The sequence below is a fragment of the Sander lucioperca genome, chromosome 6 (assembly GCF_008315115.2).
Source record: "Sander lucioperca isolate FBNREF2018 chromosome 6, SLUC_FBN_1.2, whole genome shotgun sequence".
In the NCBI taxonomy this organism is placed as follows: domain Eukaryota; kingdom Metazoa; phylum Chordata; class Actinopteri; order Perciformes; family Percidae; genus Sander; species Sander lucioperca.
In genome coordinates, this window is record NC_050178.1 from 25,005,251 (window position 1) to 25,028,961 (window position 23,711).

Below are 23,711 nucleotides of genomic sequence, written 5' to 3' on the forward strand. Positions count from 1 at the left end.
GTATAAAATCTGATACATATATAGATATATTTATGAAAAAAAATCTTAGAAATGTGGGAACATAGGCACGCTCTCGATCCAACAATCACCACTCTGGTTTGGTTGAAATAAACTCTTAATTCACCCATTTACATGTGTAGATATGACTCTATATACGCTAAAAGTAGTGATTACTTACATGGAGTCTGGTGGGTTTGGTGATTTCGGAGCTGTTTCATATTAAACAAAAAGGATCTTACTCTTTAACAAAAAGGTCTATCTCGTATTTCAGCATGGTCCACAGCTGCCGGTTACAGTGTTCTGGCTCAATACTGGACCAATTTCAAAGAGTTTGGTTCTCATCCGTCACTTACACACAGAAACATAGGAAATTACGGTCCAGGTTGAAAAAGGAAAAATGAAGTTGCCCTTTATTCCAAAAGTGTCTTTGGTTGTTTTTGGCTTCTCTCAGATTAATCTTCGCTCATCGCAACCAACATCAACATTACTAACAAGTTTTAGTGAGTGGGCGTTAAAGAGCATCACCTCCGTGAGTTTATCTTTGTCTGTTTAGTCTTTAACAGTGTGTAACAGCCTTTGGTATGCAGTCTGATAGTCCACTTGAGTGTGAAGAGTAATGTCTGTTGCAAAGCAGGGAGTTTGGTCTCAGTCGGCTGAAAAAAGAACGCTTTGCTCAGTGTTGATTTTCCCATTTTAGGTTTGATCAACTATCTTCTTTCAAAGTGAAGGGCAGAAACTGTCCTTTCTCCGTCTCTCGCTCTTTGTCCCACATTTCTTTGCTACCTGCCAGATATATATATATATATATATATATATATATACGTAGATACCGCATTGGCCGGCGTGTTGGGACAGACATGCTGCGCATCGTAATGCATATACAGTATGTCTATCGAGGCAGAAGGTCTATCCACAGTTAAAATCATAAAATCTCGTTGAATTTCCAACCAATTTTTTAAGTGGTTTACTTTGCTACAAATGCCAGATATGTATCTATGATACAGGATACTTTGTTAAATTAAAAATGCGGGTTTTCATACCAAAATACCTTACCTTGTGTAGATAATAACAGTACGCAGATTTAAGCCATGATAATAAGGACAGTCACTTAAGTTTATGTCGGATACTACCCAAATTCACACGTTCGTAACTCTTAAATATTGTAAAACACCTTTTTTATAATCTGTGAAATATTCTTCCATGTTACTTTAGTTTGGCGCTTCTTTTGCATGAGCATCCAAAAGCAGCACAAAAGTCTTTTATTTTCTATGAGTCTTTATGGTCAAGCGGGTCGGACATCCGTCCCGAAATGGCGGCAGATGCATCTCACACAGCCGAAGGCGGTATCTACGTATTTATATCTATGGCTACCTGCAACCACATGACTCCACCACCATGTCCTCATACTGCTTGTAGACGACGTTGTTGGCCGAGTCGATGTAGAGGATGCTGATCGGGCTGAGTCGCGTCGGGACGCAGCAGGTCGGCGGCGTCGACTCCGGGTCCATCGAGTTCATCAGGGTCTGTATGATGGCGTGGTTGGTCGGCTCCAGGTGTGAGCGGATGGGGAAGTCGCAGACGCCGTCGCAGTGAAACGCTTCGTACTCCAGCGGCGCGATGATCCAGTCATCCCAGCCCATCTCCTTGAAGTTCACGTGGAGTCGTCTGCGGTTGCACCGCGGCCTCGTCTGCGTCTTCACCACCTGATGTTGGGGCAGGGTGTGCGGTGCAGGGGGCTGCTGCAGTTTTTTGGGCCCCCTTGCAGCCGGAGCTCGGCGCATTCGCCGCTGGGTGAACAGGTATTCGTAGACGGTTTTGTTGTCATGGCCTGACCGCGCTTTGATCTCGTTGTAGAAAAGGTCGCGCTTCTTGCTTTTGCCAAACACAAGGAAGAAGGCCTTTTCCTTGTTGGTCCTGCCGGGCCGGGCGAACCCCAGAGTGCGCAGGTCCATGGGGCGACCGCCCCGGTGCTCCAAGGCCTCCAGTTCGAAGCACAGCTGCTGGGAGTGCTGGGTTTTAAAGCCCTTGAAGACTTTCCAGATGTCAAACACTTCCCATTTGTTGCCGAAACCGCCTCCGCCGAGCACATCCTCCATGGTCTTCATCTGGAGCAGAGCAGCCGGTTGTTTACCCGACGCGCAGGTGTACAGCTTCAGGGACGGGGATGACATTATTCCTCCACCCGCTCCGTCAGCGGCTGTGGATCCCCCCATTGAGATCCTGCGGAGGTCAGATGGGCGCTTCCTCAGGATGCGCAGCTCGGCCCCCAGGAGCCCGTCTCGTTCCAGAGAGCTGACGTTGAAGTGATACCTCTGCCGTCTCAGCTGGGGCCCACGCTCATCTGTGAGGGATGACAGAGACACAAAGAGACAGAAATATATTAGTATACTGTATATCAGCGGTCTCCAACAAGTAGCTTGTGAGCTACCGGTAACTCGCGAGCAGGTTTTTTAGTAGCTCGCCAAAAGGTTTACAAAATTTCAATTTTTATATTTATATTTTATTTGTCATATTAAAAGTGAGGTAGCTAACTTTGTGGGCCATAAATGTGGAAAGTGGTAATTTTTTCTTGGACCCTGATGGGAAAATTTTCAGTGATGTAGCTATAACTATGTAGACTAAAAGAAGTGTAAAATAGTCATGAACCTTGACGTGAAGTTAAGATTTTTCATAAGCTTTGGGTATTGCAATTTCAGCAAACAGTAGCTTCATTCAGCTTATGTGTGTTATGTAAATAGATGTAAGTGATGTGATGCAAATAGCTCATGGCCACTTTCGTGATTTTAAAGTAGCTCTTAGATGAAGAAAGGTTGAGACGCCTGCTGTATATAGTTAAATAGTTATAGAGCTTAAGTGGCAACAAGTTAAAACATTTTATGAGTCACAGTATAATCCTGACATGGATATGAAGTGGTGTATGTAGTACTCCAATTAGATTGGGATTCTGATTGCCTGTATGAGTGTCAAGTGCTGCACAAGTGACACGTGTGTTGATTGAAAAGTGATTGTCTATTGCTCCACATCTTGGGGACAGAGAATGGGAGGGGCGAAATGTATTTGGCCCGGTTGTGTTTGTTGTTTGAGATACTCTTGATGAAGGTCCGGAGTGACCGAAACATTTTTGGTAAATAAACAGTGATGCCATAGCAAGAGCAGAGTGTGGGATTTGTTTCTTTGTTTTGCAAGAAAAGGCAGATATTAAAAGATCGATTTTGGGATTTTATCAATCGATATCAGATCACTTCAAACAAAGATCGATTTTGATTGGAGAATCGATTATGTAAACCCAGCATTAAATGCAAACAGAAAAATCAGGAGGAAGGAACTGACTGTTGTACTGTTTTCTTTTGTTGTCAGTGAGGGAAACCTGTAAACTTCTCCGTCTAAATGGGATCCAGCAATGAAATCCCCACACACACACACACACACACACACACACACACACACACAGACAGACACATATACACAAACACACTTCTCACGTCATTCCGCCTCCTTCCTATCCAGGACTTGAGCATTGAAAAGTACATTAGAACCAGACTGGGAGACCACATCGGACTGTAAACAGGCCTGTTATTATGGACCTGCAGCTATTTAACTGCCGATAGACAGTTACCCAGCATCTGCTGCAGAGGAAACAAACACACACACACACACACACATCCTGGCACTTCTCTGTGGAAGATCTGATTAAAGCTCAAACTGAGAGGAATTGGATTCTACAAACCGTCACACACTTTTTAAACAGAAAGGATGAGGAGTGTTTGAAAAATGTAAGTTTAGATGAAGTCTCAGCTGTGGTCGTTATTATCACCTCAGGCTATGTTTTAAAATCAACCTGTAATTAATGAGTGATCAGTAGGCAATGTGCACTCAGTTACTACTAGTTCATTATCTAATTCAACAGTCTTGCAATAAATCGTATCATCGTGATGAGCAATCATTTTTTGGTTGTGGAAACACACGCACGCGCACACACACACACACACACACACACACACACACAGTAACACACACACACACACACACACACACACAGAGTAAAACACACACACACACTCACACACACAAACACACACACACTCACACACATACACACACACACACACACACACACACACACACACACACACACACACACACACACACACACACACACACACACATACTCACTCGCGCACGCACAGACACACACACACACACACACACATAGTAAAACACACACACAAACACACACACACACACACACAGATACACACTCACACACACAAACACACACACACTCACACACACATACTCACGCGCGCACGCACAGACACACACACACACACACACACACACACATAGTAAAACACACACACAAACACACACACACACACACACACACTCACACACACAGATACACACACACACACACACACACAGATACATACACACACAGTAAAACACACACACATACTCACACGCGTGCACGCACAGACACACACACACACACACACACACACACATAGTAAAACACACACACAAACACACACACACACACAGATACACACTCACACACACATACTCACGCGCGCACGCACAGACACACACACACACACACACACACACACACTCACACACACAGATACACACACACACACACACACACACACACACACACACAGATACATACACACACAGTAAAACACACACACATACTCACACGCGCGCACGCACAGACACACACACACACACACACACACACCGACACATAGTAAAACACACACACACACACACACACACACACACACACACACAGCTTTATATGCTTATGTCTTGGCCCGGAGTCTGAATCTTAATGGAAATATTCCTGGTAAAATAAAAAAAAAATAAAAACACTAACATTAATTCATTTGGAAGATGCTTTTTGTCCAAAGCGACGGACATGAGGTTTAATCCAAACCACAGTAGATCGAGAAGCCTTTGAGATTGAAATGCCTCAGCACTCAGTTCACGTTCCACTTGACACGAGAGACACGAGGCTGCAGGTGCACGAAGGAACATAAAAATGATTTGTTTTTAGGAAGAGCTCGAGAAGGATCAAGAGATAGAGGGAGAGAGAAAGAGCGTATCGGGTGAGTAAGTACTCACGGAAGAGGTCTTAGATTTAGAGTTGGAGAGATTTCTGAAGACAGAAAGAGATTCTGCTGGCCGAATCCAGACCATCTACATTTGGAAGTTATACACGTGAACTATAATGTTCCCTATCTATGTCTGTCCTCGACAAAAGGGCCGTCCACATATATAGTTTTAAAAATCGTTCTAACTCCAGTGGATGGTGGAGTCCACACCACAACTACAACAACAACAGCAATGGCGAACCATATCGTTATTGGGTCACTTTCAGAGCAATTTGCTGAACGATAGAAACACTGACAGCCAATCAGAATCCATCTGAGTTTATAACATGACACGGCGGAGACAGACACTGTGGAGGGATTTGTTGCACACAGGTATCTCCTACCGCAGGCAATGAAACTTTGTAACACTTCCTCACCAGCATTAGATAAGACTCATATACATCACAACACTGCACTAAGTGCAACTTGCACAAACATTACAGGTTGTACCTACAGTATACCCAGGATGCGATTTGTGAAAAAAGCACAGTGTGTGTGTGTGCCAGCCATGCCATAGTCTCGCTTTGCCAGACCCTCCTCCAAAGAGCGCTGAAGGAGAGTCTGGCTACTCCACATAGCATTCAGGGATGGGAGGAAAACGTGCTCTCATTTAATGGCATTTCTTTATACCATTCAGAAGCGTCATGGGCGGTAGAGAGTAGTATGTAGAGAGACAACGGTAGAGAGTAGTATGTAGAGAGACAACAGTAGAGAGTAGTATGTAGAGAGACAACAGTAGAGAGTAGTATGAGAGACAACAGTAAAGAGTAGTATGTAGAGAGACAACGGTAGAGAGTAGTATGTAGAGAGACAACGGTAGAGAGTAGTATGTAGAGAGACAACAGTGGAGAGTAGTATGAGAGACAACAGTAGAGAGTAGTATGTAGAGAGACAACAGTAGAGAGTAGTATGTAGAGAGACAACAGTAGAGAGTAGTATGAGAGACAATAGTAGAGAGTAGTATGTAGAGAGACAACAGTAGAGAGTAGTATGAGAGACAACAGTAGAGAGTAGTATGTAGTAATATGTAGAGAGACAACAGTAGAGAGTAGTATGAGAGACAACAGTAGAGAGTAGTATGTAGAGAGACAACAGTAGAGAGTAGTATGTAGTAATATGTAGAGAGACAACAGTAGAGAGTAGTATGTAGAGAGACAACAGTAGAGAGTAGTATGTAGTAATATGTAGAGAGACAACAGTAGAGAGTAGTATGAGAGACAACAGTGGAGAGTAGTATGAGAGACAACAGTAGAGAGTAGTATGTAGAGAGACAACAGTAGAGAGTAGTATGTAGAGAGACAACAGTAGAGAGTAGTATGTAGTAATATGTAGAGAGACAACAGTAGAGAGTAGTATGAGAGACAACAGTAGAGAGTAGTATGAGAGACAACAGTAGAGAGTAGTATGTAGAGAGACAACAGTAGAGAGTAGTATGTAGAGAGACAACAGTAGAGAGTAGTATGTAGAGAGATAACAGTAGAGAGTAGTATGTAGAGAGACAACAGTAGAGAGTAGTATGAGAGACAACAGTAGAGAGCAGTATGTAGTTGTATGTAGAGAGACAACAGTAGAGAGTAGTATGTAGAGAGACAACAGTAGAGAGTAGTATGTAGAGAGATAACAGTAGAGAGTAGTATGTAGAGAGATAACAGTAGAGAGTAGTATGTAGAGAGACAACGGTAGAGAGTAGTATGTAGTAGTATGTAGAGAGACAACAGTAGAGAGTAGTATGAGAGACAACAGTAGAGAGTAGTATGTAGAGAGACAACAGTAGAGAGTAGTATGTAGTAGTATGTAGAGAGACAACAGTAGAGAGTAGTATGTAGTAGTATGTAGAGAGACAACAGTAGAGAGTAGTATGTAGAGAGATAACATTAGAGAGTAGTATGTAGAGAGACAACAGTAGAGAGTAGTATGAGAGACAACAGTAGAGAGCAGTATGTAGTTGTATGTAGAGAGACAACAGTAGAGAGTAGTATGTAGAGAGACAACAGTAGAGAGTAGTATGTAGAGAGATAACAGTAGAGAGTAGTATGTAGAGAGACAACGGTAGAGAGTAGTATGTAGTAGTATGTAGAGAGACAACAGTAGAGAGTAGTATGAGAGACAACAGTAGAGAGTAGTATGTAGAGAGAAAACAGTAGAGAGTAGTATGTAGAGAGACAACAGTAGAGAGTAGTATGTAGTAGTATGTAGAGAGACAACAGTAGAGAGTAGTATGTAGTAGTATGTAGAGAGACAACAGTAGAGAGTAGTATGTAGAGAGACAACAGTAGAGAGTAGTATGTAGAGTACTATCTATGTTAAGAAAGAAGAAAGTAAAGAAAGAAAGAAAGTTACAAAGAAAGAAAGAAAGTTAAAGGGGAAGTGAGTTAATGTGAGGGAGCGCGGGGGAAGAGCTGTTCATCAGTTACCCGTTGGCTCAGCCTCTCAGCAGGCGGAGGAGGTCAGCGGCCATTCGCTGAGGACCCGCTGAACAAATAAAGCCCAAATTAAAAGTACATTAAGTGCTTGAAATGTAAACCTTTAGCGGGGCTAGAAATATTAAACTCTGGTCCTTCAAACATTGTTTTAAACAGTTTTACACCGTAAAGATAACATTACACAGGGGGGCCGCCCTCCTTGTGGCTGCGAGGAGTGTTTATTTACCCTCCTGAGGCCGTATATCACTGAAAGGGACTGACCAGATGGCTGGAAACGCACAGAAACCAAAATACAACAGCACACCCACGCAAATGCATAAACATACACATGTACATGCATGTGCACGGGCCCCTGGAAACGTCCAAATCCAAAATATAACACCATTAAACAATGTCAACATCTTGTGTCAAAGACTTTAAGCAAATCTTCCATCATCAGTTTGGAAAATACGCTGACGGATGCCGAAAGTTACATGAGAACACTGATACAGTGTCAAGTCTGCACGGTATGAGGCTGTCGCCAGCACACGCTTAGCTTAGCATCAAGAAAACAGAGGGAGGCATTGTTATGGAACCCACTTAACTTCTAGGCAAGACCCGCCCCTTCATTAGCATTCACACACTACCATTGGCCAGCAGTGTTGGGAGTAACGCAATTACAGTAATGTATTCCTTTTTGCTGTAACGCAGTAGTATAATGCATTGCTAATTAAATGTCGGTAATATTATACCCGTCACAATCTCAATAACGCGAGTTATAACGCATTTTAACACAACATTTAGTGGTGTTTTGTTTTTTTAAGAATTCACCAACACCGCCAAACATTTCTTCACAGGTTGCTGTATTCAATGGTTGAGATGACTGCAGAGACAGATACATTTTGCGAGATGGACATTATTTTCAGAAGTTATTACGCTGCGTTGAAGCGAGCTGTCCCGTCACTGTTCCCTGTGGTCAGAGCCAGAACCAGAGACGGTACGGACAACATCTGTGTCCCAACAGGTGATGGTACGTCAGCGCGGACAGCATGGTGTCCGAGCTGCTGACAGATAGAAACATGTCGGGAATTATGGCCGGGTTGGTTCAGTGGGTAGAGCAGGCGCACATATACTGAGAGGTTTATGCCTCGACGCAGAGTAAGAACTCAAAAGTAATGCAAAGATAGTGTAAAGCATTACAATTCAGAGACAGTAACATTGTAATATAACTAATTACTCTCAAATGACAGTAACTAGTAATCTATAATGTATTACATTTTGGAAGTAACTTGCCCAACACTGTTGGCCTGGCGTCCATACTTACGCAAGGTAACGTAACCCGATTTGTTCAGGTCTTATCCCCTGACCAATCAGCTATCCTAACCTTAAAGTGTAACTCTCGCCAAAATGCAACCTAGGGTCTTTTTGTGAATGTACCCGAGTCAAACTTTCGTTTAAAAGCATAATTAGGACGGAAGCGCCACTTTTAAGATTTACTGTTTTTTAGTTTTCGGTCAAATGGCCTTTTGAATGGGAGTGCTAGGGGCACTACTATGATCACATCAAAATCACTATTTTTAAAACACTAAGAAGGCTCGACACAGCATGAAACTTTGCTCCAAGTATCACCAGACACTTTTAGACTGGCAAGATGGTGCAGAGCGGAAAAACCAGCTTTTGCGAGAGTTACGCTTTAACCCCTCGAGGTCAATGCCTAATCCCAACCAATCGAGCTGCTTCGTAGGGCGGGACTTGCCAAGAAGTTACGTGGGTTCCATAATAACGCCAGAGGGAGACCAAATGGCTGGAAACACACAGAAACCAAAAAGCAACAGCACACACATATAGCTACATGCATGTGCACGGGAGTATTTCTAAACCAAAATTCATGGGAAATAATAGAGCTTCTTTTCAACGTATTGGGGAAACACTGACAGAGTTACCTGAGAACAGTGATACAGTCTTAAGTCTGCGCGGTGTGACGCTGTCACCGGTGTGACGCGCTTAGCTTAGCTTAGCATCAAGACTGAAAACAGAGGGAGACCAGATGGCAATAAACACTCAGAAACCAAAACACAACAGCCCACATATGCATAAATATACACATCTACATGCATGTGAAAGGGAGCATATTTCTCTCAAACATTAAATATTTAAGACTAAACCAAACCACAGTCAAAAACTCACCGGTGTATAAAGTTATTGCCAGCTGCCGCTTAGCTTAGCATAAAGACTAAAAACAAACTGAAACAGCTAGCCTGAGTTGCCCAAAAGTCACAACAGTCCTGCATCCTAAACATTAGGTTCCCATATGACGAAACTGCACTCTCAATTACGTTTTGAGGGATTTTTTTTTTCCCAGCGAATGGCGCATGTTGTGAAACGTTCGCAGTATGCATGTTTCCAAACCATAAACGATTTGGTCGTTTGTTCCTCACTTCTAATACAACTCACAGGAGTGTTTCATAAATAAGCGCTCCTAACTGGGTTATGCCAGTTCTCCCCGTATGCATAAGTCGGGGAAGAATAGGGAGACTAACGGGAGTAACTCTACCTACGGTACAGTAGGTGGCGCTTTGCCAACACACTGCGCTTTTTCTTCCGGTTGACCTACGTCAAAATGTCCTCCGGTTACTGAAGGAGTTCTCTGTTAATATGAGAACTCTGATTTTAAACGGAGTGGCGTTTCCGTCCTAATTATGCTTTTAAATGAAAGTTTAACTCAGGTACATTCAAAAAATAACCCTAGTTTGCATTTTGGTGAGAGTTACGCTTTAAGCGGGGTAAGGTGTTTACATGGTGTTTGAGAAATTAGGGTATTGTCTTACCTCAAATGTAATTTTTTAGTAAGTTAGTTTTTCAAACTGCATTTAAACACACTGAATGTTACTCACCAAAGTTCATTTTTAGCCGCATTGGGCAGGTTGGCGGGTGACAATTTAAAGGTCCCATGGCATGAAAATGTCACTTTATGAGGTTTTTCAACATTAATATGCGTTCCCCCAGCCTGTCTATGGTCCCCCAGTGGCTAGAAATGGTGATAGGTGTAAACCGAGCCCTGGGTATCCTGCTCTGCCTTTGAGAAAATGAAAGCTCAGATGGGCCGATCTGGAATCTTCCCTTTATGATGTCATAAGGGGAAAGGTTACCTCCCCTTTCTCTGGTTTGCCCGCCCAGAGAATTTGGCCCACCCATGAGAGAGAGACATCATGGCTTGCAAACAAGCAAAGTGGCAGTTGGTCAAGGCCACACCCCCATCCTCCACCTTGCCCCCCCCCCCTCCTCAATAGCATTTAAAGCTACAGACACAGAAATGGCACATCCTAAGGAAAGCTCATTGTGGGACTGGCTCTAGTGGCTGTAATTCTGCACCAAGGCTGAATTTTGGGAAAGAGACTTCAGATACAGTATTAGGGGACCACTAAGGCCTATATAAAAGAGACTTCAGATACAGTATTAGGGGACCACTAAGGTCTATATAAAAGAGACTCGATACAGTATAGGGGCCCTAAGGTCTATAAAAGACTTCAGTACAGTATGGGGACCACTAAGGTCTATAAAAGAGACTTCAGATACAGTATTAGGGGACACTAAGGTCTATAAAAAGACTCAGATACAGTATTAGGGGACCCTATGTCTATAAAAAGACTTCATCAGTATGGGGACCACTAAGGCCTATATAAAAGAGACTTCAGATACAGTATTAGGGGACCACTAAGGCCTGTATAAAAGCATCCAAAAAGCAGCATGTCATGGGACCTTTAAAGACCTGGTCATAATTGCTGCTTGTACGACAACTTCTGGGAGCTTTTTTTTCGGGGGAGGACAGTCTCTACTTAGCGTACAGATTTGGTATCAATCTTCTCACATACTAGGGTGACATTTAGATGTGTGATAGCTCCCTCCGCTTGGCACAGCTCAGCTCACAGCAGCTTCCTGCAGCTTTGAAGTCTGTTCCAGCACAGTTATGAGTAACAGAGTCATCTTGTTTCCCATCATCCCCTCTGAATGTGTGTGTGTGTGTGTGTATACGAGCGGCTGACCTTCCTGACTCCCCTCTAGATGCGCTGACTCTCTTACCTCATGGACTCCCGAAAACACAGACATGTCCACATTAAGACAATTTACAGCGCTGCTCGCCGCGCCGCCCTCCTCTCGCACTAACCTGCAGACTGGTGTTTGACCTCCAGTCCGCTCCGTCTGATCTAACAGCCCAGAAAATCCCAGCGGTGGAAGAAGTATTCACATCCTTAACTTCAGGATGTTGTTACGGTAAAAGTCCTGCATTGAAAATGTTACTTCAGTAAAAGTGTGTAAGTATCATCAGGAAAATGTAGTTAAAGTATTAAAAGTAAAGAACAATCCTCCCATTGTAGAAAGTGTAAAGGATCCAACCAGTTGTGTGTTTAATGGTCTGATCATCTCAGCTGGACTTGTAGCTGTTATATTGTTGGCTAGTTTACTTTAGAATCAAATATCACATTTTATAAACTACATGTGTTTTGTGAGCAGTAATCTTAATGTGTAAAGTAACTAGTAACTAAAGCTGTCAGAGTGTGTGTGTGTGTGTGTGTGTGTGTGTGTGTGTGTGTGTGTGTGTGTGTGTCTGTGTATGTGTGTCTCTGTGTGTGTGTGTGTGTCTGTGTCTCTCTCTGTGTGTGTGTGTGTGTGTGTGTGTGTGTGTGTGTGTGTGTGTGTGTGTGTGTGTGTGTGTGTGTGTGTGTGTGCGTGCGTCTGTGTGTGTGTGTGTGTGTGTGTGTGTGTGTGTGTGTGTGTGTGTGCGTCTGTGTGTGTGTGTGTGTGTGTGTGTGTGTGTGTGTGTGTGTGTGTGTGTGTGTGTGTGTGTGTGTGTCAGATGAATGTAGTGGAGTAAAAAGTCCAATATTTCTCTCTGAAATGTAGCAGAGTAGAAGTAGAAAGTGCCATGAAAAGAAAAGACTCAAGGAAAGTACAAGTACCTCAACATTTGGACTTAAGTACAGTACTGGAGTACATGTACTTAGTTACATTCCACTACTGCAGAAATCAGACATCAATAGTCACCAACCTCCAGATTACATCAAAGCCCAAAATAGGTTTCAAACCCAAGGAAAAATAATCATCAGGTTATATACTACAGCTGCAACTAACTGGATGAATGGATCAGTTGTTTGGTCTCTAAAATGTCAGAAAATGGTGAAAAATGTGGATCAGTGTTTCCCAAAAAGCCTAAGATGACGTCCTCAGATGTCTTGTTTTATCCACAACTCAAAGATCTTCAGTTTAATGTCACAGAGGAGAGAAGAGACTAGAACATATTCACATTTAACACGCTGAAAGCAGAGAAGTTTGACTGTTTTTTTGATAAGAAACGACTCAAACCGATTAATCAATCATCAAAATAGTTGGCGTTTAGTTGTGCTCTCGACATATTTGGGTTTTGGACTGTTTTGTCAGACAAAAAGACAATTTTTAAGGCACGTTTGTTTTATAGGACAAAACAATCAATGTATCAAGAAAACTAATCCAACAATCGCTTAATCTTCACAGCTCTAGAGACACTATTTGCCCAATAAAACCTGATAAAACGCTGTATGAAACTCTATTTTCGACTGAATATGCATTTGCTGCACAGATCCCCCACATGCCCAGCCCTGCTCTAGAGACTAAATGCTCAATAAACCCCCGCTAAAGCGCTCTATTGTGGAACTAAATGTGCATGTCAAAGACTCACACAGTCAGAACCGAAGCGGAGAGGGAAGTTTGTCAGGGTCAGTTTACCTTGTCCTTTATCCACGAAGCTGGTGATGGTGTTGGCCAGTCCCGCTTCGTGCAGTGCGCTGCCGTTCAGCTCCCCGCTGGACAGAGACCAGTACAGAGACAGCATGTAGTCGTGAGGGGTAACCAGCGGCTGCTTGGGATGCGCCTCCTGCTCCTTGACTTTCTGAGCTTTGCTGCTGAATCCCCGCTGCGCCTGCGGACCCGCGGTCTGCTTCTGCGGCGGCTGTTTTTGCGCACTGACGGCTCTTGGAGCTACTTCGCTCGCCCTTGTAGCAACTTTCCCCGGTGTCTTCCCCGATGAGGCACCTCCAACAAGAACATCCGCAGTCTCGACTTCTCTGCCTGCAGCGTGCGCGCTAAGAGCCGCGGGAGCGTGCGCTTTAATGTGAGCATCCCCGCCGGGGAGCCAGGAGCGCACAGCAGCGTCTTTGCGTCCTAAATTGACTGCTCCTCTGTCCCGTGGCTGCTGCTGCTGCTGCTGCAGCTTCTGCAGCTGCGCGCGGTTCACCGGCGCCGAAAAGGACGCAGAGGTCGCGAGTTTGCCTTTGAAAACGGTCGTCTCGCCTTTGATTAACGGCGGACCCGCGCGGATACGCGTGATCCGCACCGCCGGAGAGGGTTTCCACACTGGTGCGGACCCGCCGGTTCCTCTGCCGGTTCCTCCGTGGGTCTGCTGTCCTTCCCCGCGCCCCGCTGCCTCTCCGAGCCGCTGGTGTTGCTGCTCCGCGGGTCTGGTTCGGCCGAGGGACCCGAGCGCGGGACGCAGGTGAAGCAGCAGAGTCCAGCAGCTCAGCAGAAGAGAGAGACGCGTCGCGACATTCATCCTAAAGTCCGTGTGCCTTTTGCCAGGCCGTCATTGTAACAAAGCGCAGTCTGTTTTTCAGAGCGAAAAAGGAGCCGGTTTAGATTAGAAAAGGAAGAGGCAGCAGCGGTCCTGTTCGGTCCCAGTCTTTCATCCTCTGAGTTTTCTCTGCGCTCTGCTGCCAGAGGTGAAAGGGATAAAAAGCGCTTCTCCCGTCTGAAACAGGCTATAGACATATGCAAGGTTGTAAAAGCAAAGATGTGGATTATAGCGGAGTTTTACAAGTTGAAGAAACACATCCTGCAAGCCTTTATTCTCCCATCCGTCATGTGTAAGAACCATAGTGCTGCAGGGATCCTGTGTGTGATAAATTTTTTTTATAAAAGTGCAGAAATCCAAGAAAAAAAAGAAAGGCAGAGACTTGCTTTAAACACTCCACGGCTCGACTCTGCTGGATATCTTGTAAGAAACTTCTTTAAATCCCACTCTTTTTTTTCCAAGAGAGGCAAGAATGGCGTAATGCCGCCTCCTTTTTTTTTTTTCCCTTCTTCTCTTTCCCTTCAAAGTTTGAACTCCGTCCAGGGAAAATATTTCGCTCACACACCAACCTGCAGGTGCTCGACAGAAATCCTCCAGCAAAAACCTGAGCGCAGGAATTGGAAACGGAATTCCAGAGAGCCGTTTTAATTAGCCCGTGATGTCATGCTGTCCGAGCTCATTTAACAGCAATATTTCTTCTCAAATCTTCCTCCCCTTTCTTTCCACCAATGACTCACTCAAGAGCTGTAACACCAAATGGCACACACAAAAAAACACCCACCCCTTCCCCAAAAGAGAAAGAGAAAAAGAAAAACTGCATTATGTCATTTGAAGTGAGCAGTTTTTCTAGGCTTCCACTTTGTCCAAATAAACCCCCACTATGACATCTTTCAAGTAATATCAAGTACTTTAGTAGAAGCAGTAATACCACACTTAAAAAAAACTACTCCATTACAATATCAAGTTATTTCAAGTAGTAAATCTACGGAAGCGTATTGCTGCCAATGCAGCGAAAAGGAAATCCGCATCAGTATTATGTAGTAGCAAGATGTTAATTACATTTTAGTAAAATATTTTGACATTATAACAGTGTACAACTATAAAAACTTTGCATTTTGTCATTTGAAGTGAGCACTTTTTCTAGGCTTCCACTTTGTCCGAACAAGAGCGTGAGAAGTTGTCAGAAGTTATATAGCCAACTATCACACAATCTTAAGTAATATCAAGTAAGTCCTTTACTTTAGCAAAGGTATACCACACTTCAAATACTGTGCCACATGTATGTTTAAAATTAAAACTTGATGTATGTCGACAATTATTTTAATAGCTTAGTATTAGTAAGCTATGTGTAAAGGACTTAAGCCTCCCCAAATGTTATTGTAGGCCCAGTTTAACATGCACCTTAATTTTATATAATATTTGTAGGGGGTCCCTGCTCCGTCTCTCTTTCAACTAAGAGGTCCTTAGCCATAAAAACGTTGCAGACCCTTGCTTTAGTAGAAGCAGTAATATTACAATTAAAAAATACTCCATTACAATATCAAGTTATTTCAAGTAGTAAAGCTACGGAAGCGTATTGCTGCCAATGCAGCGAAAAGGAAAACTGCATCAGTATCATGTAGTAGCAAGATGTTAATCATATTTTAGCAAACATATTTTCACATTTAACATATATCAAGATATGTTCAAGTTTAACAACATATTTTTGTGTTACAAAATTATATTTTTGCTTGTTTTCAAGATATTTTTTACATTATAACAAAAATATTTTCATGTTTATACTAAGATATTTTTACGTTATAATGAGATATTTTTACGTAATTACAACATTTAGACTTATTAAGTTATTACAAGAAACTTTCCTTGTGATTACAATAAACTATTGTTTTATAAAGTGAGAAGTTTCACATTACAACAATAAATTGCGTTAAGATGTAAATCTTTTCACGTTATAACATGATCATTTATCTAGTTGTCTTGGTGTTTTGGGTGTTTAAAGTTTGTAATAATATGTTTTAAATATGCAAGCATTTCCATTCTATTCTAAGATGGTGCCATGGTAGTTTATTTGAAGGTTTTATAAATGGTGTGTATTATTTCATACTGAAAGCCTGGAAGTGCGCCTCATGCTGCCATAATCTCACGTGAGCCTGGTTTTTGGAATTATAAAGCAAATAACGTCCCCGTCTGAAATTGGGCCGGTAAGGGACGGAATTGCCTGGGCCGAATTTTTGTCCCAGTCCGCCGAATTTTTGTCCCAGTCCGTCCCTGTTCACACCTCGGTTGTATCAGCGGCAGTTAGTAGATGTGTTTAGCCACTACAGAGTTCTGTGATGGCGGCTACAGTGCTCCGCATGGTGCTCCTCATGACAGTTAAGTTAGTGGTTCAGTTAACCCGAGAATAGGTGACTGTGAGCAGGGCACAGAGTACCCCGAGCTGCCAGTCTTTTCAGCGGACATTATGGTGAAGTTTAGGTGACAAAAAGTGAGTGTTATGCGGCGACGACGTTAAGATTAGGACAAAGATCGTGGTTTGGATTAAAACTCTCCCAAGGAACACGTATTTCCTAGGCAAAAGTCCTTTGTTTTCCCTGGGAAGCAAACTCCGCTCCCTGGCTTGAAAGTCCAATGTTTTATTTATTTAATGACCCACCCGTCCACCCTGACTTCCTCCCTCCCTCTTATACAGCAGCAGTGGATACAGAGCAATGCGTGGAATGCTTACGATTTACAGTGCTTAACTTTTTGGTAGCTATATGTATGTATAGTTCATGAGAACAGGCTGTGAGGTTAGGAGACCTTTGTACTCATGGCTACAATAATAACCACTTGGTTAATGTTAGAAAAGGATCGCGATGACGGTGAAAGAAACAGGACGCAAACAACAGTCCGGTCACCCCGACGTCCACCTTCCTGAAGAGTCATAATTCCTGCAGCTGCTAGAGGGCGCTATCGTTAGTCGGTAAGGACAGTCTCCACCTTACAGTTTCATCTGCTCAGCCTCGGGAAACAAATGACACAGAAAATACAAAGAAAGAAAGTCCCTCCTGTAGAAATGGCGAGACGGGTCACAGAGTCGACCCTGTGAACATCCACGTTTACGCTCTCCACTTATTTAATTATCCTTCCTTTCGCTGGAACACAGAGGGCCTTGGTTCTAATTCTAAATTTCGTTGCCAGTTTAATTTATGATGCCACAAGGAGTGCCAGCTTGGTGTCATAAATTTAGTTGAGAAACATGCTCGAGGAATAATTAGCAGCCAGAAAAGCTTGGGTTCAAATTTGGAGATTTTGGCAGTCGACGAGGGTCTCTGGTGGTTTCTGTTTCTCTCCCTGTCTCTCTTTCCTTTTCTTTCGACCTGTGTCTTTCACCGCTCAGCTCCGTATGAGGGCATGATGGATGAACAGAAGTGATTGGATAATACGAGGCTGTCATGGATCACACATAAAATCAACCTGATCCAGTCAATTCAACTAAACAGCTAAAGGATGTGAGTAACCGTTACTGGCCAAGTAGCTGCAGCACAGACTAGGCTCAGTAACAGCTCTATGTTTGCTTTAATTGTGAAATACAGCGTAATACATCATCCGCTGCATTTTTTTTCACCCAGCCCTTTAAATTTGTAGTTGTAATTTCAGTCCAAACCGTGCCAGGCTCACTTCATAGGCAGATAATTATATATTCAGAACCACAAGTCAAAACATAAACTGTCGTTGACTTTAATTTGAGTTTTTAGCTGCACAAGCAACACATTCTCACTACCATCACGTCAAAAAGTTGTGTTATTGACACAAAAAGTGTCATTTTTAGACGCGTTTGGTCGGGACTATTGGCGTCACTTTTTGGGATGTATGTTTAACTGACATGCGGCACAAGAACGGGGCAGTTAGGGTTTAGAAAAGATGGTGGGTGAAGTTACAAAATGAACGTTTCAGTGACAAGCTGGAAGACATGACACGAACCCCGGTCTCCTGGGGGAAAGTCCTGTGTTGTTTGACCCATCCCTGTTGTCTCTCTACATACTACTCTCTACTGTTGTCTCTCTACATACTACTCTCTACTGTTGTCTCTCTACATACTACTCTCTACTGTTGTCTCTCTACATACTACTCTCTACTCTTGTCTCTCTACATACTACTCTCTACTGTTGTCTCTCTACATACTACTCTCTACATACTACTCTCTACTGTTGTCTCTCTACTGTTGTCTCTCTACATACTACTCTCTACCGTTGTCTCTCTACCGTTGTCTCTCTACATACTACTCTCTACTGTTGTCTCTCTACATACTACTCTCTACTGTTGTCTCTCTACATACTACTCTCTACTGTTGTCTCTCTACATACTACTCTCTACTGTTGTCTCTCTACATACTACTCTCTACTGTTGTCTCTCTACTGTTGTCTCTCTACATACTACTCTCTACTGTTGTCTCTCTACCGTTGTCTCTCTACATACTACTCTCTACTGTTGTCTCTCTACATACTACTCTCTACCGTTGTCTCTCTACATACTACTCTCTACTGCTGTCTCTTTACATACTATTCTTAGTAATGACAGATTCATCATATCTAGTAAAAATATCTAGAGTTAATGAAGGCTACATCTACACTACTACACACTTTGGTTTGAAAAAGAATATCTTTTGTCTTTTTACATTTCCTACATCCATTCCTTGTATATGTTAACATGTTTTACTTCCTGTTTTATTGTGTAGTGTTTGGTTTCATGTGTCCTTGTCTAGCTTTGTTTCCTCTCGAGTCTGCCCTGCCCAGGTGTGTTTAATCTATCCCTCGTTACCACCCTCCTTTCATTACTCCACCCTCACCTGACTCATTCGAAACACAGACAGAAAAACAGAGGATCAGATTCACCTTCAGACCAAACTAACAACTTCCTCTGAGTGAGTTCAGCTACAGGAGAGAAAAGTGGAAAACTACAACCCTGCTGCTTCAACCTGCTGACACTCCACACACTGACGGTGAGTTTGACTAAAAACAAGACTCAAAGTGAAAATAAATTTCAGTTGAGTTAGTACAGGAGGGAGGGGAGCCGTGACTGACTGTACTTTCTGTCTGCTGTGTTTTCAGCTTCACTCAGAGATGAAATGGCTTCCAGATCAGAGGAGGATCTCTGCTGTCCGGTCTGTCATGATGTCTTTAGAAATCCTGTTGTTCTGACATGTAGCCACAGCTTCTGTAAAGACTGTCTGCAGAGCTGGTGGAGACAGAAACAAGCTCAAGAGTGTCCTGTCTGTAAGACAACATCTTCAAATTCAAAACCACCTGTTAGTCTGGTGTTGAAGAACCTGTGTGAGGCCTTCTTACTGGAGAGAGATCAGAGAGCTTCAGAGGCTCTCTGCAGTCTGCACTCTGAGAAACTCAAACTCTTCTGTCTGGACCATCAGCAGCCAGTGTGTGTCATCTGTCTGCATTCAGAAAAACACTCCAACCACAGAATCAGACCGATCGATGAAGTAACACGACAACACAGGAAGGAGCTTCAGGAATCTCTGGAGCCCTTAAAGGAGAATTTAAAGGTTTTTCAACAAGTTAAAATGAAGTTTGATCAGACAGCAAAACACATAAAGGTCCAGGCCCGACACACAGAGACGCAGATTAAGGAGCAGTTTAAGAAGCTTCACCAGTTTCTAGAAGAGGAGGCCAGGATGGCTGCACTGAAGGAGGAAGAGGAGCAGAAGAGTCAGAGGATGAAGGAGAAGATGGAGGCTCTGAGCAGAGAGATAGCAGCTCTTTCAGACACAGTCAGAGCCACAGAGGAGGAGCTGAGAGCTGAAGACGTCTCATTCCTGATCAACTACAAGGCTGCAGTGGAAAGAGTCCAGCAGCGCCCCCTGCTGGATGATCTACAGCTGCTCTCAGGAGCTCTGATAGATGAGGCCAAACACCTGGGCAACCTGAGCTTCAACATCTGGAACAAGATGAAGGACATGGTCTCCTACACTCCTGTGGTTCTGGACCCAAACACTGCTCATCCAAAACTCATCCTGTCTGAAGATCTGACCACTGTGAGACTTGGAGGAAAGAGACAGCAGCTTCCTGGTAATCCAGAGAGGTTTGATAGATACCACTGTATCCTAGGCTCTGAGGGCTTTAACTCAGGGACTCACAGCTGGGATGTTGAGGTTGGAGACAGTACAGACTGGCAACTGGGAGTATTAGCAGAGTCTGTCCAGAGGAAGGCAGGCAGACCGTCCGGATTATGGACAATATTGTTCCATAAAGGTAAATACTCAGCACGGTCACCATCAGCTCCACGCACTGATCTCGCAGTGCAGAAGAAGCTCCAGAGGATCAGAGTGACTCTGGACTGGAACAGAGGAAAGCTGTCGTTCTCTGATGCTGATACTGACACACACATACATACCTTCGCACACACTTTCACTGAGAAGATGTTTCTATTCATTAACACTTGGTGTAAAGTCCCACTGAAGATATCACCAGTGAAGGTGTGTGTGACAGTGGAGCAGAGCAGTTAGAGATAAAGAGGATGATTGTATTCATGATGGTGTTTATTTTTTAAAGGAAAAAAGTCTCTGAATTTAACCTCTTAATCTGCACCTGTCCTCCTGCTGTCTCATTATTATAAAGATATGTTCTTTCACTTATTGCTTTCATTTTATATTTATTTAGTTTGAAAGTTAGCTTTTGTTAAATTATTTCACTTAGTTTCTGATTCTTAGTTCGTTTAGCCTTTTTCTATTTTACCAATACTGTTTTATTTAAAGTGTGTGTGTGTGTGTGTGTGTGTGTGTGTGTGTGTGTGTGTGTGTGTGTGTGTGTGTGTGTGTGTGTGTGTGTGTGTGTGTGTGTGTGTGTGTGTGTGTGTGTGTGTGTGTGTGTGTGTGTGTGTGTGTGTGTGTGTGTGTGAGAAGCCATGACGACCATCAAACACTTTGTAGAAGCTGATTTGATCCAAAGAAGGAAAAAAGAACCAATCATTGTTCCGATCTAATAAACTAGAACGTTTCCAAACACCAAAATCAATGTTTGAATACATGTATTATTTAAAAGTTGTACATATGAAATTATCCAAGATCTATGAACCATTTTCTGTTTGATTCTTTCTGTAAAAGTCTTTGATTCAGTCTGCGGTTGAATTCTGCTGTTAGTCATTCAGTCAGAGGAGGAGATGTTCTATTTAAGGTGGACATGTTCATTTTACGGTGGATGTCTCCGTTTGGGTTCAGACTTTGTGATGTTGGTGATTTAAGAACTGAATCTTTCTCTTCTGTTTCTCTCTTCATAAAACAAATCAGAAAGTGAAACTCTACATTGAAAAGAGACAGAAATTGTCACAAATAAACAGCAATAAAAAGAAAATAATGAGTTGAGTTTTATCATTTTTTGAAGGCCGATGGGAATGTTATTGTGTTTGGATGTGTAGTTTGGGTCTCATACTACATGATGTAAAAGTTAGTTTCATTGTGAAATGGTGGATGGATTTTTCAGCGATCATAATGTATTGTGTTGTGTGTGTGTGGTTTTTTTTTTTTTTTTTTTTTTGACTAACGTTGCAGAATTAGAATTTTTTTTGTGTGTTTTTTTTTTTTTTTACTAACATTGTTGCAGAATTAGAATTTTTTTGGGTGGGGGAGCATTTTAGCCTTTACAGATGTTTCCAATTGCTAACACACTAAAATAACATGCATGGCATAATTATTTAAACTCACACATAGAGATGTGCTTTACACACATTTTGCAATTCAAAATGGCACCTTTTAAATGCACTGAACACAGTTCTCTGCATAAGACACAACAATCTGACATCAAGTCACATGTTTGCCATTTCAAAACACTGCCATTCAAAATGACACGACATGAGCTGATTGGCCAATATCTGTGTCACCTGGCCAATCACCTCAATGGTTCATTGTTACCACTTCAATCAGGATGTAAGCACTATGATGCCTCTTTTTTTCTATATATTGTTTTTGCACGTTTTCTGCAATTTTCTTTTTCAGTTTACTGTTTTTTTTTAGCATATTTTTGTTCAGTCCAATGTTAATATATCTGCTGTGCATATGGTGCACTGACTTGTTTGGTGAAAAATAAAAAATAAATAAAATGTTTCAACAGCATGTGTGTGTATATGCAAATACGTATTTCTGTACATATGAACAATGTGAAGACTTTTCTACAATGTGAACTATTTTAGTATTATGGCAAAGCATACTAAAGATGAGAGTGCTTTTCATTATGTCCAACAGTGTGTAGTTAGTTAGATACAAATCTGGTAATATGAATGAAGTGTATGCCATTTGGTGCAAAAGTTTGATTTTGGTAATGCTGTATGTAGTTTTGGTTGCAGTGCTTCATTTTGCAGTTTGGGTGGGTGGTTTTGTGAATTGTGTATTATATACTACTCTCTACTGTTGTCTCTCTACATACTACTCTCTACTGTTGTCTCTCTACATACTCTACATACTACTCTCTACTGTTGTCTCTCTACATACTACTCTCTACTGTTGTCTCTCTACATACTACTCTCTACTGTTGTCTCTCTACATACTACTCTCTACTGTTGTCTCTCTTCATACTACTCTCTACCGTTGTCTCTCTACATACTACTCTCTACTGTTGTCTCTCTTCATACTACTCTCTACCGTTGTCTCTCTACATACTACTCTCTACTGCTGTCTCTTTACATACTATTCTTAGTAATGACAGATTCATCATATCTAGTAAAAATATCTAGTGTTAATGAAGGCTACATCTACACTATACGCTTTGGTTATAAAAAAAAAAAAATGTTGCTTTTACGTTTACTAGATCCATTCCTTGTATATGTTAACATGCTTTACTTTCTGTTTTATTGTGTAGTGTTTGGTTTCATGTGTCTTTGTCTAGCTTTGTTTCCTCTGGAGTCTGCCCTGCCCAGATGTGTTTAACCTTTCCCTCGTTACCACCCTCCTTTCCTTGTGTCATGGTCTTCTCTTGTTCAGTGTCAGATTGCTGCGTTTGTTCCTGGCTGTATATACCTAGTGTGTAGATTCTTCTACTTTTTTGTCTTTATTTCTGGATTTTCTTTATCGACTGTCTGTTTTAGGATCCAGCTTTGTTATTAAAGTTCACTTTCTGTTGAATCAACCTGCCTACTCATCACCTGCATGTGGGTCCTCCCTCTGTAATCAATAAATATGCATAAACATGCCTGTTGCATCCTTCTTATATGCAGTCTATGGTTGCATCAGCCTGCGGCACACTATCAGTGTCATAGATATATATAGATATATATAAAGGCTAGATGCGGAGTCTCTAACATCATCACCGGTGGCCATCTTGTCACAGGCAGGCTTTCTTGCGGGCTCTGTGGTACCTGATGTAAGGTGAGTGATCTGCACGAACACAAATACTCTTATCTCGCTGAAATCTTGACAGATTTACAAACGGTTTGGTTTCTTACAAATGTTATTAACGTGGCTATAATTCTGGATGCTTGAACATGTTGAAATTGCAGCTTTTCTTTTCGAAAAACAACTTAATCACGCAGCATAGTTGTGTATCACAACTACTTGCAAGTTAT

General features: G+C 42.4%; 3 protein-coding genes across 4 annotated transcripts in view; 2 read left to right on the forward strand and 1 right to left on the reverse strand.

Annotated features, from left to right (window-relative positions):
• Positions 1-205: 205 nt before the first annotated feature.
• gdf5 (growth differentiation factor 5) lies at positions 206-14,849 on the reverse strand. Its single transcript, XM_031308599.2, has 2 exons — positions 13,325-14,849; positions 206-2,341 (listed from the first exon to the last, which is right to left on the reverse strand). The coding sequence occupies exons 1-2, from the start codon at positions 14,145-14,147 to the stop codon at positions 1,368-1,370; spliced, it is 1,797 nt and encodes a 598-aa protein (XP_031164459.1). The 5' UTR covers positions 14,148-14,849; the 3' UTR covers positions 206-1,367.
• A 4,113-nt stretch (positions 14,850-18,962) lies between these two features.
• Positions 18,963-20,789, forward strand: LOC116056473 (nuclear factor 7, brain-like). 2 transcript variants are annotated; one of them, XM_031308600.2, is made up of 2 exons: positions 18,963-19,146; positions 19,256-20,789. In XM_031308600.2, the coding sequence occupies exon 2, from the start codon at positions 19,273-19,275 to the stop codon at positions 20,662-20,664; it is 1,392 nt and encodes a 463-aa protein (XP_031164460.2). In that variant the 5' UTR covers positions 18,963-19,146; positions 19,256-19,272; the 3' UTR covers positions 20,665-20,789. The 2 variants fall into 2 exon arrangements, with proteins under 2 accessions (XP_031164460.2, XP_035857725.1); XM_036001832.1 differs by having other exon boundaries at positions 18,967-19,146; positions 19,266-20,789.
• A 2,340-nt stretch (positions 20,790-23,129) lies between these two features.
• Positions 23,130-23,711, forward strand: part of LOC116056460 (nuclear factor 7, brain-like) — a 313,536-nt gene continuing 312,954 nt past the window's right edge. Inside the window, exon 1 of the mRNA XM_036001835.1 lies at positions 23,130-23,312. The gene's annotated coding sequence lies outside the window, so the exon portion shown is untranslated. The remainder of the gene's footprint in view (positions 23,313-23,711) is intronic.